Source organism: Myxocyprinus asiaticus, chromosome 14 (genome assembly GCF_019703515.2).
Source record: "Myxocyprinus asiaticus isolate MX2 ecotype Aquarium Trade chromosome 14, UBuf_Myxa_2, whole genome shotgun sequence".
In the NCBI taxonomy this organism is placed as follows: domain Eukaryota; kingdom Metazoa; phylum Chordata; class Actinopteri; order Cypriniformes; family Catostomidae; genus Myxocyprinus; species Myxocyprinus asiaticus.
The window spans coordinates 18,234,158-18,249,932 of record NC_059357.1 but is presented as its reverse complement, the minus strand read 5'-3'; the positions used below and the strand labels follow the sequence as shown (position 1 = coordinate 18,249,932).

Sequence of the window (15,775 nt, the reverse complement as noted above, 5' to 3'; positions counted from 1 at the left end):
TAATATTTATAATTTATAATAATAATAGACTGAACTCTCAAGGTTATTCAGTAAACTCTGCTCATTTTTACCATCACTTCGTCTCCTGCCTTCTTCTGTATTCCCCCTGCTGACTCTTGGGCTGGAAGGAGAGTAAGTTAACATAAGCTGTTGATGTAGGAATTGCACAGTTAGTCTGATTTTGCTTATTTTGTGAGTTTATTAATGCTTTGTTGAGTTTTTGGCAGCTCTATCCCACAACACCTCAGATCCATCATTGAACCAGTTGTAGATTTGCAGTTGTACATATAGTATGCTTTTATGTGTGCTGTTGCTCCTGGGTCATAAACAAATAAGGTTGTCCTAGATAATAAAAATTAGAAATTTTTAGGATACGTTTGCACGACAACGATGTACTAAAAACGGAAAAGTTTTTCCTTTGCTTTTTTGAAAAGTTTCACGTGCAGATGACAACGTTGTCAAAACGTTCCCCGTTCATACGGATCCGCGAAAACGACTAAAAACGCTGTATAATGCATTCCAGGCCAGTAGTTGCAAACACTACGTGCATGCGCACATAAGCATTCTTCCACAGAGCGCTGAATACAAACAATGAAGATGGTGAAAGCATCGAGCAATTTTGTCTGGACGGAAGATGAGGTTGCTTTATTACTACAATTACTTTGCTGGAGAAGCATCAATAAACTCAAAATCTTGAGCAGCACAAACACAGTCCTGTAGTCCATTGTAGTTTTGAAGTACTCGCACGCATGCCTATAGACTGAACTCTCAAGATTATTCAATAAACTCTGCTCATTTTTACCATCACTTCGTCTCCTGCCTTCTTCTGTATCCCCCCTGCCGACTCTTGGGCTGGAAGGAGAGTAAGTTAACATAAGCTGTTGATGTTGACTGGTTTTGGATATCAGACAAAACTCTGATATATGGATATCTTCTGACAGAGAGAGAGGTCTTGTGTACACTGGATCTAACATGCATTTTCACTGCCTCGTGTTTTCATATTCTAAGCATATCATTGAATACTGTACATGACATCACATCTCTGTCTATAGGCTATATACATAAGCGGTGGGCGAATGAATTGCAGGGTAAAGGTACATCAAATAATTTCATAATAAAAGTAAATAAATAAGTAACATTTAAAATACAAATACATTTTTCCCATCTGAATCCATACATTAATTTCAAGATTTTCAAATTGCAGGTTCTGCCTACTGTACAATGTTCACACTCCATACAAAACACTCCAAATGAATAAATTGTTGATTATTGTTATTTCCACAGACACCAGTATTCATATTGATAATTATACATCTCAAATTGATGCCTATCAATCCATCATTCTTTATATAACACGTAATACGCGTGCGCATGATGTCATCGTTTTCAAAAACTTGCACTTTGAAACCCGTTTTCAAAAGTTTGTGTTTTCAGGCCCCAAAACGCCATTGTCGTGTAAACGAACAGCCAAAACGCATAAAAAGTTTTCAGTTTTTAGTTGAAAATGTTGTTGTGTAAACGCCCAGTAAAATGTTATATTTGAGTCCATTTTGGTTTCATACATAAAACAAACAACAAAACAATTATAGCATTTTCTACAAATAAAAGTGATTTAATTACTTTAATGACTCAACTTTAAAAACATAATGACCTTGACAGTCATGAGGGTCCTCTCTGTTTTAAAGTTTACTTGTCACATGACAAGAAAATTGCTACCTGCATGTTGGTTACACCACCTGACTGTTGGTGCTTCTCATTTTTAAAATTGTGCACCCTCGTTTCCTTTCCTTGCTTCCTAGCTCCACCCTCTTTGGGAATGAGGATGGAGCAATTGAAACAAGATGTTTTTGTAAAATGAAATGTCCTTGCTCACTCAAGCATCACTTCAGAGTGCGGTTTCTGCACTGCTGCATTACCTTTTATGCTGTTATGTTGTTGAAACTTTATTATATATATATATATATATATATATATATATATATATATATATATATAATTGGATGCCCAATTCCCAATGTGCTTTTAAGTCCTCATAGTGATTTGCCTCAGTCCGGGTGGCGGAGGACGAATCCCAGTTGCCTCCGCATCTGAGATCGTCAACCTGCGCATCTGAGATCGTCAACCTGCGCATCTGGCTTGTTGAGCGCGTTGCCACGGAGACATAGCGTGTGTGGAGGCTTCACGCCATCCACCACGGCAACCACGCTCAACTCACCACGCGCCCCACCGAGAACGGACCACATTATAGTGATCATGAGGAGGTTACCCCATGTGACTCTACCCTCCCTAACAAACGGGCCAATTTGTTTGCTTAGGAGACCTGGCTGGAGTCACTCAGCATGCCCTGGGATTCGAACTAGCGAACTCCAGGGCTGGTAGCCAGCGTCTTTACCACTGAGCTACCCAGGCCCCCTATATTTATTAATATATTTATAATAAATCCTAATAATTAAAGATGCACTGTTTACGGATGTGACAATTATGTTTTATTTCAACTGCAAATGTGAAACATGCATTAAAACTGTTGTGCCAGATGTGAAGGGAGAGGAGAATTTATGTGTGTCCGGTGTTTCAACAAAAAAGTCTTCCACATAGGATGCAACTGTGCTTCCTCACTCAAGCATCCTCGGGAAGCTTCCTCCATCCTTGGTCGTTGCCTTCTTGTGGTGAAAATACTCATACTCATCATTTACTCACCCTCATGCCATCCCAGATGTGTATGACTTTCTTTTTTCTGCTGAACAATGCAAGTGATTGGTGACCAGACCTCTGAAGCTCCAAAAATCACATAAAGGCAGCAGAAAAGTAATTCATACGACTCTAGTGGTTTAATATAGGTCTTCTGAAGCGATGGTCACTTTAGGTGAGAAACAGATCAATATTTCAATCCTTTTTTACTATTAATCTAAAAGTGGAGATTTACAGTAAAAAAAGGACTTAAGTATTGATCTTTTTCTCACCCACACCTATCATATAGCTTCTAAAGACATATAGATTTAACCACTGGAGTCATATGGATTACTTTTATTCTAACTTTATCTCTTTTTTGGAACTTGAAGGGTCTGACCATCATTCACTAGCATTGTATGGACCTACAGAGCTGAGATATTCTTCTAATCTTCATTTGTGCTCTTTAGAAGACAGAAAGCCATACTGCTTGGATGGCATGAGGATGAGTAAATGATGAGAGAATTTTCATTTTTGGGTGAACTATCCCTTTGGTGGACTTTAATAGGTTTTCCGACTTTAAACTCAGAATTTGAAAACATATTTATCATAGTAGAGTTGTATTCAAGTAATTGTTGTGTGAATGGCATGTTTGGATGCAATTCAATGGAATGCATTGGATCTGGACAAAAAAAAATTAGTGTTACATCACTGAACCCTATCCTGGCTTTTTCAGGTGATGTTGGAACAGATGCAGGGGTTAATGCACCTCGAACTGTCCGGCTGCAATGACTTCACGGAGGCCGGTCTGTGGTCCAGCCTGAATGCACGGCTTACCTCCCTTAGCGTCAGCGACTGCATCAACGTGGCTGACGACGCCATCGCCGCTATTTCCCAGCTCCTTCCCAACCTATCGGAGCTCAGCCTGCAGGCCTATCACGTAACCGACACAGCCATGGCCTACTTCACCGCCAAGCAAGGCTACACCACTCACACGCTGCGCCTGAACTCCTGCTGGGAGATCACCAACCATGGTGTCGTCAACATGGTGCACAGTCTGCCCAACCTCACCTCCCTCAGCCTGTCAGGCTGCTCAAAGATCACCGATGATGGTGTGGAGCTGGTGGCTGAGAATCTAAGGAAGCTCCGGAGCCTGGATTTATCCTGGTGCCCCCGCATCACTGACATGGCCCTGGAGTACATCGCCTGTGACCTGCACAAGCTGGAGGAGCTGGTTCTGGACCGGTGAGTCAGTGTGCTGATTCTGCAGTACAGAGATAAAACTGAATCTTGCTGATATGAGAGAGCCTCATTGGAAGCAGATTTTGTGGCCAAAAGCAGGGCTTTAACCACCATATAGATTGAGAGGACATGTTTCCCCAGTATTCAGATTAGGGGTCGATCAACATGGGTTTTTCAGTGAAAGATTCTAAAAGGAATAGTTAAACAGAAAATGAACATTTTGTCATTAACTCACCCTTGTATCATTCCAAACTCATGTAACTTTCTCCCTGGAACACACAAGGAGTTATCTAGCAGAATTGTTTAAAAAAAATTAAATTAAAAAAAAATAAAAATGCACTGAAAGTGAATAGTGACTGAGGCTAACATTCTATTTTTGTATTCCATGGAAAAAAGAAAGTCATACGGGTTTGAAACCACACGAGGGTGAGTAAATTATTACCATTTTTTTTGTTATATTTGGGTAAACTATGGTTTTAAGGGGGCCCATCTCTTTATAAAGGTATTGTTATTGTTAATCTCATATTTGAACTCTTTGACAACAATCTTTGGCTGATGGTGATTTTGAGAGTGCTTACTTGGTTGATTAACAGAAATGTTAGCCCTCTCTCTTGTGTCAGTTCTAAAATCTGCTAAGAGCATTGTAAATGGATAGTGCACCTTTTCTTCTTTCAAATATTTTTCATTTGAGTAATATATTAATTTAATTTTATAGCATATTTGCTATGATTTAATTGTATTATACAAGCTTAAGTTTAGTTTAGGTAATTTAGCTTATGGGTGGGGGTTGCTTTAGCATGCTAGTTCCCCTTTCTTTTTTGCCAGTGTTATTAGCATAATATGAACTGAAGCATAAGCTCCACCAACACAAAATGAAAATGGATTATGGGTTTCAGTAGACGTCTTTCTGCCTACGTTTCCGCTTCAATCTAGGTGCTGCTTGAATGTTGCTTGTAAGGCAAATAGGACAAAGTGAGCTCTTCTGACAAGTGAGATGCTTCCATTATAACAGTTTGGCTGATATGGCAACTGCAGCTGGATTTTAAATAAGACAAGTTTTTTTTTGTTTTTGGAAAATGGATGCTTTTTGGAAAATAGGATGCTGGTGTCACTGTCAGGCTTTTTCTCTAGTTTAACTATTGTTATCAACCAGCTTAACCAGAAAAACAGCCTTGATCAGCCTCAGACCAGCACTAACCAGCATAAATCAGCGTGGATCAGCATGGAAATTCCTGGTCTTTTCAAAAGGGAAATGTCAGTAATGCCCTTTATGGTACATCATTGTATAGTGAGGGCTAAGATGGTAATGCCATGGTGCTTTGATTTACACTATCAAAGGTTAACACACTTGACTGAATTTATGTTTTTTATTATCTTAAAAACATTTATAGGATTATGCCTACATGCTTGAAATTAATTTTGTAGAAAGAAAGAAATTGTGCCTATGTTGTTAATTGAATTGTGCCTACATTTTATTGGTTTGTTTTAACCCTTGTGCATCAATAAAAAAAAGTTACTCAGAGATCCTTAGAGGACAAAAATGTCTGCGTCAAAAACTGCAATAATAATATTATATATTAATATTATTTTCCACTTTCAATTAGTTAATTTTTTAACCAACATCAGCCCTCATCATAACTACCAAATATTAATTAATTTTCAGGATTTTAACCCTTTAAATGCGAGTTTGTTTATATAATGTTGAAAAAAAAAAAAAACACAAAACATTTATTATTTTCCATATACAAAATACTAAGGGGATTTATTTATTTATTTATTTATTTTTTTGGATTATGACAGTCTGGGATATGTCAATGATTAGCAACAACGTTGATTTTGATGCATTTTTTTTTTTTTTTTTTTGCGGTGTCAGATTTAAAACTAAAATAAAAAAACAAAACACACTCAGTACCTTGAAGGACAAAAATGTCCATGTCCAGCTACTGCCATAATAATATTATATAGTAATATGATTTTCCACTTTCACTGACTTTTTTTTTTAACCAACATCAGTCCTCATCATAACTACCAAATATTCATTCATTTTCATGATTTTAACCCTTTAAATTCCAGTTTGTTAATGCCACTGTTGTTTTTTACACAACACACACACACACACACACACACACACACATACATTTCTCAATACGCACATACAAAACACACTCTGACATCCATACCAACACACCCACACAATTTTAGCTGCATCATTTATTCAATTGGCCTGCAGTGCTCTATAATACAGCAAACAGAAAATAAGAAAAAAGCATGTATTTGCTCCATAGGCTAAACATGAGAAAAATGATGCCATCTGGTGGAAACTATTAAAATGTTTAATTTTGAAGCCAGAGCTCTGGAATGAAAGCATAATATCTTATTTTTTGCTTTAATGGTACTGGGATCAAATATGGCAGTTTAAATGGGTTTCAATGGGAAAATTTTTGTCCTGAAGGTCCTGAGTGTAACTATTTTGTGTACTAGGTGTATTATAGATGTATTATAGGAACTGAGGTTAAAATATCAAAATTCCCCCAAAAATACACACCTTTGGCAAAATTTATGCCGTTGGCATTAACACAGACAAAATGATTGAAAAAACAAAGATGAAAAAGACAAAAATGTCCCGAAGGTCACACAAGGTTTAATGGATGAGCTGGGCTGGGTAGTGAAGGAAAAGCAGCCAACAAGTGTCGAGTATACCTGGGAACTCAGTGCTGTTCTCCAAACTTCAATACGGTTTAAAAAAACATCCAGGTGAATACCTCATGAAGTTGGTTAAGAGAATGCCCAGAGTGTGGGGTGACTACTTTTGAAGATAGTTTTGATGTATTTAAAATTTTTGGTCACAAACATGATTCTCATACTTCCACTTTTTATTTAAAATTTTGATGATTATTGTGTAATGCAGAGATACCCAAACTAGGGACCACGATGACCTTTGATTTGGCCCGCCTTGATGTATATGACAAGAGTGAAAAAAAAAAATGCTACTGATGCAGCTTTTCATTGAATTAGGCAGATTGCAGAGTGATGTTTTTTTTATATATATAATTAATTTATAAAGGAGGGGAACCAGGGCAACTTTAATATTTTAATATAAAACAGTTTGCAGAACCTGAAATTCGGCATGGGATTGCGGCTGTTGTGCACAATTGTAATAATTCCCACAATTTTCACATTCATTCAATTCCCGCACACTTTTATTTACTTTACAGTGCAACTGCAAATTAGTCTCTATATTAGTAAACCAATAGATACAGATGAACAAATCAAATCAATAAACTTGTTTTTGTGTCAAACTAATTCCAGAAGCTGCGCAAATAAATCCGCTCTGTCTCTCCCTCTCTTGCTTTCGTGCAGCTGTCAGAAGTGTGAGCGCGCAAAGTGAAAAAGTGCTTTGTCGCATAGATACTGAACTGAAGATGTTACAGATGTATAAACCTTTCTAAACCTGTTAATTTGACATGCAAATGTGTTATACCATGTCTCCGTAAGCGAGACATACTAGCGATAAAACTATATCGTTCCTGTTTATAATCAACAAAGCTGTTAACATTGCAAGCACGTGACAGCGAACACCTTTGATATCTTGGCGCTTCCTCATTTTTCAAAATGCAGCACATTTGCAAGAAAGGCAGAAATAGCAAAAATACTTTGTGTAATGTACCAGCTGCATGATGAACAGAGACACTTAAACACCTGTTACATCTCTCATCTCCATCTCTAGTCATCTCCATCTGGTCGGAAATTAACGGAGGCTCTGGGCTAAAAAAAAATCCCCCTGCAATCTGATATAGTTCCAAATGAATATATCCATCGAGTTCTTCATTTGAATTTTCGCTGAACATTATTTGTTTCATGCGTCCGTTGTGCAGATGGTGTCTAGTCAGTGGCGGATGCTCACACCATAAACATGCACAGACGGGCACTCCGCTTCTCACGCTTTGCATCAGTTCAGTGTCATGCACACGCACTAAAATGATCAAATGCTACAACATAGTCAATAATAATGTTAACAAAAATAATATTTGGATGTGTTTAATAGCCTTGATGTTAAATAAAACATTAATAATGATACAATAATAATGTTACAGAACATTAACCACTTCATATCTCTGACTAATGTTCATTGTTTTATTAAATTGGCTTGAAGGATTTGCTACGTTTTTTTTTATAAGCTCCTCATTCCAAATCCAGAGAAATGCTGTCATCTACATCTACTGTGTCTGTGCATTTGTTTTGCGGGCTATTAATTTAATCGCCAAAATATTTGGAAATATGTGAATGAGAAAAAAAAATACTGTTTTAGTAACAATGCATGTTATGCAATGCCCCCATATGTAAGGGGGTGAATGCCCCCCCCCCCATCATTTTCAGAAATACATTTCTGGCCTGAGTTTGTTATAATGCAATGTTCTCTTTTGGCCCATGGCCCTCGATCAAGATTGATTTTTGGCCCTCCGTAGGAAAAAGTTTGGGCGCCTCTGGTGTAATGACTCTCCTTTATGGCTGTATACAGGTGTGTGCGAATCACAGACACAGGCCTGGGTTACTTATCCACCATGTCCACTCTGAGAAGTCTCTACCTGCGCTGGTGCTGTCAGGTAAGCATCTATCCAGCTTTTTCAGTCACCGACAGTCAATCTGCCAAATGGGGTATAGTCTTATTCCAGTAATAAATGTATATATGTGTGTGTGTTTAGGTGCAAGACTTTGGGTTACAGCATCTATATGGCATGAGGAGTCTTCGACTTCTCTCTCTAGCAGGTAAAAACTATCTTTCACTCTCTGAAAGTACAGTGTTGATAACAGTGCAGGATGCTTCTCAGTGATAAAGTACTATCAGCAAATTGTGTGGTATGTTTGGAAGTAGATTGTTTCTACGAATACCTGAGCTTAATCATGTTATGGAAAAAGCTCAGTTAATCCTTCAAAAATAGATAATGCTGTGTGAGTTAAAATACATTGTTTAAGAACAGAAAGATAAACTTTCCTTTTAGTTGATGAACACGTAATCACGCTGTGATATATGCACAGTATTTAAAAGAACATTGTACATTTGCAGATGAGTAAAAAAGTTAACCAAAAGCACACACATCCAATGGCAAAAAAGCTCAGTGTAGGTGCTCGACCAAAGGCAGAATAGTATCAAAGGAGAAAAGTCAGTACACCACAACTCCTTAGGTGACGTTTTGAGCCAATGGCTCTTCATCTGACAATAAAAAAAATAATAATAAATATAAAAAAAATATAAAAAACATGCACAGCAACCCTCAAATACCCCGGAACAATTACTCAATGGACATCACTTGACTAGCCAAGGGTTAACATCAAACATTAAAAATCTCCAGTATATCAATGTACAATACTCAAAAACATACAAATCAAACTAATAATGACAAAAAAACATTTAATCAAGAATTATAACAAAAATAATAAGAATAAGAATACTGATGAATCAAAATGATAGTCAATCACAATAACAGCAGCAATCATCATGATAATAGAATAATGACGAAATAACAATAATAGTAACTAATGATAATAAATAAAAAATATGAATATATGTTAACATTAGTAAATGCATTAGGTATCATAAACTAAAAATGAACAATGTTTTTTTATAGCATGTACTAAGCTTGGTTAATGTTAATTTATAAATGTACTATTGTAAATTGTTAGTTCATGTTAGTTCATAATGCTTTAACTAATGTTATCATATACAACTTTAAAAGTTAAAAATGTATTAGTATATGTTGAAATTAACATTAAACAAGGTTAATAATGGCTGTAAAATGATTGTTTATCATTAGTTCTTGTTAGCTAATGTGGTTAACTTATGTTAATGAATAATGCATTATTGTAAAGTGTTATCATCGATTCTTTAATATCAGTATTATCTATAGATAAATGGCACCATTTGGTAGGTCTCTTAAGAATAGTACCCAACAAACAGCAATTACCAACAATTAATGCAGTGGTTTTGGATTTCTCCCTAATCAAACATACCTGATTCAACTCATTAGCTCGTTAGTAGAGACTCTTTGACCTGAATTGGGTGTGTCAGATAAGGGAGATATACAAAATGTGCAGTGTTGGAGGGCCTCCAGAGACAGGGTTGGGAACCACTGAATTGATGTATTGCATAAAGTACTTACATTTGTATGTAACAGCCATAAAAAATTGCATAGCCTTTAAAGCTTAACAATTTCATGTAGACCTACACAAAGATAAAAATAAATTTGCTGCCATTTAGAGCACAAAAACACTTATGCATATATTTAATGGTATAAATCATCATCATCAAAATATTCATAATGATAATAATAAAAAAAAAATTGTTGTTCAATTATTTAGTTATATTGTGTAAAAAATAAAAATACAAATCGGTTATGTATATTAGTTATCAGACACTTAAACATAAAAACAATTGCTATTGTATCAGTGGAAATAATCTGCATCTGTGATGCAAAATATGGCGTTGTTCTCACACAGCATTACAAACAGGAAGTGAGCTGTGGAGATGTCTATGAGTGTTTGTATGTAACCAGCTCTCATTCACTCTGTCTCAGGCTGCCCTCTGCTGACCACCACTGGCCTTTCAGGCCTGATCCAACTGCAGGATCTGGAGGAGCTAGAACTGACTAACTGCCCCGGCGCCACCGCCGAACTCTTCAAATACTACTCCCAGCATCTGCCACGCTGCATGGTCATCGAGTAGAACAAAGAGCTTCACGGGCCCCGGCACCCTCCATATCACCAAAACCTCCTCCTACAGACTGATGATAAACCCAACTTCATCCTGGACCCACAGGGAGGGAAATTGAAAAGAAGAAACAAAATTTTTTTTCTGGAGGGGTGAAAAGGGATCATTGACATGGAAGATCTGAGAAAGGGTTGGAACAGGCCTTGACTGACGAGCAAGAGGGAAACTGTATAAAGCGGAGTGGGTCAGAGGCTAGATCTTTCATTCAATAATATGACTCATTGTAATCAGCCCCCACACATACATGAACATGTTCCTCCACTGAACTTTGAGACTAGCTTCCATGTCTCATCCTACCTTGTTTTATCTCGAAGTGAAAAAGGTGTGTTGCCAGTTTAAGCTGTCTCTCATATCCAGGGAAAGGTAGTGAGAGGGAAAAATAGAGGAACCAAGAAGTCAAAGGGAAAGAAAGAGGTAAAAGAGCCACTGCAACAAGGTCTCTTCACTTTTGTCCAGCGGCATCTGGTTTTCTGTTCCCCTCAGTGGTGCTGCCACTCCATTTTGGTGTCTTATCAAAGGACTCTAGAGATGAACAGCTACGTAGATTTCCACATACACGCTACTCCCTTATTGTCATGCGGTTCTCTTTTTTCGTTTTTTAAATATTATTTTTTTAAGTATTATTTTTGATGAAAAGGATTACTGTGAAATATTTATGGTATGTGATTGAGGTTTCGAACGCTTTTTGAATGAGATGGAAATCCAGGTACGGTGATGGTACAGTAAAAGGAGGTACTGTCCTTTAAAAAGGAACCAGCATTATCAGAAGTCAGGAGGATATTTTATCCCCCCAACAGAATGCTCCTTTAAAGACATATTTAGAGTCCAGAACTTTTCGTGGAAGAAGAAATGGAATGGAACTGCTACATTTTTTCTGTGGTTTAAAGGTACTATGGTTTGTACAAAAGATAGCTTGGCTTTTTCATCTGCCTGTTTTATTTTAATTCCATTTTGATGTCAATTGATATTAATGGCTTATGTGTGGGTTTCCATATTAATCCTGAAACAATGAAGATGAGATATCTAAGCGATCCCATAATACAGTGGGGCTACACGACAGCCTTTCACAGACTGAAAATGAAACATCAATGCTTACTTGTCACCAGGCCAAAGCATTGTAAGTGTGGACAGCATGGCAGTTCTATCATCATTTCTTACAGAACGGGCTCAGTGTCTCTTTTATCCCAGTGTAAACTATAATACATCTGATGAATATGGTTTACAGTGATTTGCATTAAATGCAGAGGTAGGCCAGTGTAATTAAGTGATCACAAAACACCCACACAAGCTTATTACAATAGTCTCTATTCATTTAGCTGTTTTGTTTTAAGAATGCATTATCCATACATCTGCATTTAGATTTGTGGCACCCTTTTTTATTTTTTATTTTTATTTTTTTATTTTTTTTTTAGGTGTTACTGCCAGGTTCTGTAGTTTAGAAACCACCCTCACAATTTTACTCATCTGTGGCTCCTACCTCATTGAATGATGGAGTACATGGAATACAGGTACGCAGGGGGATTAATAGAAACAGCCATTTGTTCACTTCCAACCGAGACTCTACCTGCTCACCCCATACCAAACCCTACAATTTTCCTCTCAGGAGTTTAACTTGCTGCTCAGATCATCTCTGTTGGGTCTGCTTTGATGCTGACCTTTATGAAGATACTGTTCATGTATTTTACCAAGTTTTAACCATAATGCATGTAAAGGACACTAATAAGATTATGGCCAACTTGAATGACAAAATTTTGGAGTCTTAGGCAAATTTTTTAATTAAAAATAAGCCCTTATACAGCAACAAAAAAAAAATTCTTAATCATTTTTGGTCTTGTTTTCCAGTAAAAATATCTAAACTTACTTTAAATAAAATACATTTTCTTTAGAAGCAAAATTACATTAGATATTAAGACTTGTTCTCAGAGAATTTGTCTTGTATTAGGTTTATTTTTCATACCTCTCGGCGATTTCTTTTTTTTTTTTTCTTGTTTTCTTGTTAACATAAATTAACAAAATGTACTGACTTTTATGGTTAAAAAAAGACAAAAACAATATGCCATTTGGGTAATTTTTTTACTAAAGCTTAATTTAAGATATACTCTCTGAAAACAAGTCTTATTTTCTAACAAATTTGTCTCTGAAGTAATTTTTTAATAATTAAATAATTGCCTCTAAAAGGATGTTTAGACATTTTTACTGGGAAACAAGACAAATACTGATTATGAAAATCATTTTTATTTTGGGGTGTTCTAGTGCAATGCGTTTACCTCTGAATATTATAATAATCTGTGGTCAGGTATGGTAATACATGTAACTGCTACTTTTATTCTTCAGGAAATTGTACAGAAATTAACTTTTAGATCAATGACAGATGCTTTGGGGCTTTACAACAGCCAAATCTCTCTCCAAAAGAAAGTGTGGTCACAATTAATGAGAACAAAAAGACAGGCTTTCCCTCTAGCACTTAAAAGGTCAGGATAATTCCAACATCATGTTTTTAAAGTGGACAGTACCCAAGCCCAACCCAAATCCTCTAGGCTTTAAAGATAAGAGGGTATATCTGCTAAAAGATACATTAACAAAAACATTAACACTCACCTCAGACAGTCGATATCTCTTCATGTATATAGTGGCCTCGTTAATGAGGGGGTCACAGCTAATCAGTGTTAATGGCTACTGCTTATCCGAACGAGATCCCAACAGGCTCTTAATCATACTACTTTGTGTGACTTTATTTATCTTTTGTATCATTTAAGTTTTTACGTATTTATTTGCTTTCATTTATGGGTAGTGGGTTAATTTATTGACATGATGCACATATTTATTTCTTTATTAAATTGACTAGGATTCTATGAGGTTGTTTGTTTATAAGTACCTTTCCCCATGTTTTTATTTATTTTTTTAAGGAAACACAGGAGACAGGAAATAGCGGGGGAAGTGGAGTTGATTTGTGAGAGACAGGGTTTTGTTTACCATTACGTTTTATGTTGTCAGATGAATTGGATGAGCAGCCTCGTTTTGCCAAGGCTGCAGTGATTCGAACAACTGCGGTGCCTGTTTCTGGTGGCCACGATGTTGACACACAGCTGAAAGAGAAGAATAGAAGGGATGGACTGGATGACAGAGGCCAGGCTGACACTCAGTTGACCTGCCTTTTCTAACCCTCCCACAGACCCTTCCTCTCATGTTTAGTGACTGATCTATTTCCAAGCCTTCTTTTTGGTTGTAAAATAGCAGTCTGTTGAGAGTTTACATGCACAAAAGTACGCTGAAAAAAAGCGCAACATGACATTTGAAATAGTCGGATCATTCTCCATTTTTGACGTCAAAACATAAACAGTCTTGCGCATATTGGATAAGTCGGTAAGAAGGTCGGTATGGGGGTAATTGGCAAAAAACTACCCGTGTTGATCGTTTTTTTTCTTCTTAAAGCTGAAGTATGTAACTTTTTCAGTGTTAAAATCAGTGGTGTAGTAGTGACTGAAGAGGTGGGCATACTGTGATTTTACTGAGAGCACAAGAAAACTGTGCTTACATGAGACCTGAAATAATCAGATTATTCTTTGCTTTTGACATCAAAACAAAAAGAGACATGCACACAAAACTTGCACACGTTGGAAAAACCCATAAGAACGCCAGTAAAGGTGTTTTCATGCAACACAAAATCAGGGTAATGGGCAAAAATCTACTTGTGCCGATCGGCTTTATGCTTAAACCGTTTATGACCTTAACCCGATTAGGAAAAAGCGCTTTAGGTGTTTACATGACACACACGTTTGTCGGTTTATTAAGCATCATTGGTATAAGAACGTGCATGTAAACACTAAATTGTCTCCAGGATTGGATGTTGAATATTCCGCACCAGTTTATATGCCTGACTTCAGTCGTAGCCCTGTGTTTAATTGCTTTGAGGTCTCGTCGTTTACTAGCAGAAATGTTGCAGTATTTACCTTTTAAAGAAGAGAACAGCTTTTACACACTTGCAAAGATCTGAAAGAAATTCCATTAAAGAGCTTTTCATCTTTTGTGCCTCCATTGATAATGTAAACCAGAACCATTTGAGATGATATAAAGAGAATAATTAATAGATATATCATTAAGGCATTGCATAGTATTTAAGGACTATTATATGAAACTGTCAGAGATATTGTATTAATCTTGTATAAATACTATGGTTTTCACTTCAAACTCAAGCGTTTTCCTCTTTGTATGGAATGAGAGTGTATGTGTGTGGGATGAACCCTAAATATAAAGATAATAACTCATGCACTAACCCCACTGTAATCTCTATATGTATGTATAAATATCAAAATGTTCAAACCATCTGTCAGAAGGTTTTAACTTCTTTTGAGGCTGCTTGGCTCTAATTGCACACATCTACACTGCTCTTGGGAAAAAAACAAGCCAGGGCAAGCAAGCGTGTGAAAGAGGCAAGATATGCAAAAAGGTTAACGTCTTTTAGCGATGAATCGCAATAGCAATCGATAGTAAATACAGCTAGTTTAACTTTGTACATTGAGCTAATATCAAAGACATATTAACACGGGCTAAATGCAAGAATATTAACAGATGTTTATTGTGCATCTATATTGACATTGTGTGGGGTGTGTGCATATGCCTACTGCCTTCCTAATATGACCAGGGCATGGTTGTTTTTCCAAGTCAATGAAATACTGGTACTACTGTGTGATTTCGCTTTATTGCCAGACAAATCTGGTTTGGCAGATATGAAGTGGTTCTGTCTGATTTACACTGTAAATTTAAACCATTTCCAGTGCCAGTTTCCATCCAATGCCAGTGCTTTTCAATTCTTGAAAGAGTTTTATTAGCTTACCACATCCAGCTGAGAGTGTTGGCAGATACTGTTCACCCTCCAGCTTGCTTTTTACTCTAAATGTCTGGCGCTTCTAAATGTTAAGCTAATAGAATAAATCAGAATAAATCAAATGTTCCTCTTAATTCTTCCCTACTAACTTATGTCTGGATGTTTTTTTTAAATTATTATTATTATTATTTGAGACAAAGGATCTTTCAACAGCAGAAAAAGAAAAATTACTGCATTTCTGTTGGCTCTTTGTATGTAATTGTACATGTAATACT

The 15,775-nt window shown here is 36.6% G+C and overlaps 1 protein-coding gene across 4 annotated transcripts in view; it reads left to right on the top strand.

Moving 5' to 3' along the window:
- The window catches only part of LOC127452043 (F-box/LRR-repeat protein 16-like), a 34,469-nt gene extending 19,606 nt beyond the window's left edge, over nucleotides 1–14,863 (top strand). For 2 of the 4 annotated variants that reach the window (XM_051717183.1, XM_051717180.1), the window contains exons 3-7: nucleotides 3,404–3,912; nucleotides 8,429–8,513; nucleotides 8,613–8,676; nucleotides 10,482–11,562; nucleotides 12,088–14,863. In XM_051717183.1, the coding sequence (XP_051573143.1) occupies nucleotides 3,404–3,912; nucleotides 8,429–8,513; nucleotides 8,613–8,676; nucleotides 10,482–10,630 (807 nt within the window). In that variant the 3' untranslated portion in view covers nucleotides 10,631–11,562; nucleotides 12,088–14,863. The remainder of the gene's footprint in view (nucleotides 1–3,403; nucleotides 3,913–8,428; nucleotides 8,514–8,612; nucleotides 8,677–10,481; nucleotides 11,563–12,087) is intronic. The other 2 variants (XM_051717181.1, XM_051717182.1) reach the window with 2 other exon arrangements.
- Nucleotides 14,864–15,775: the final 912 nt, after the last annotated feature.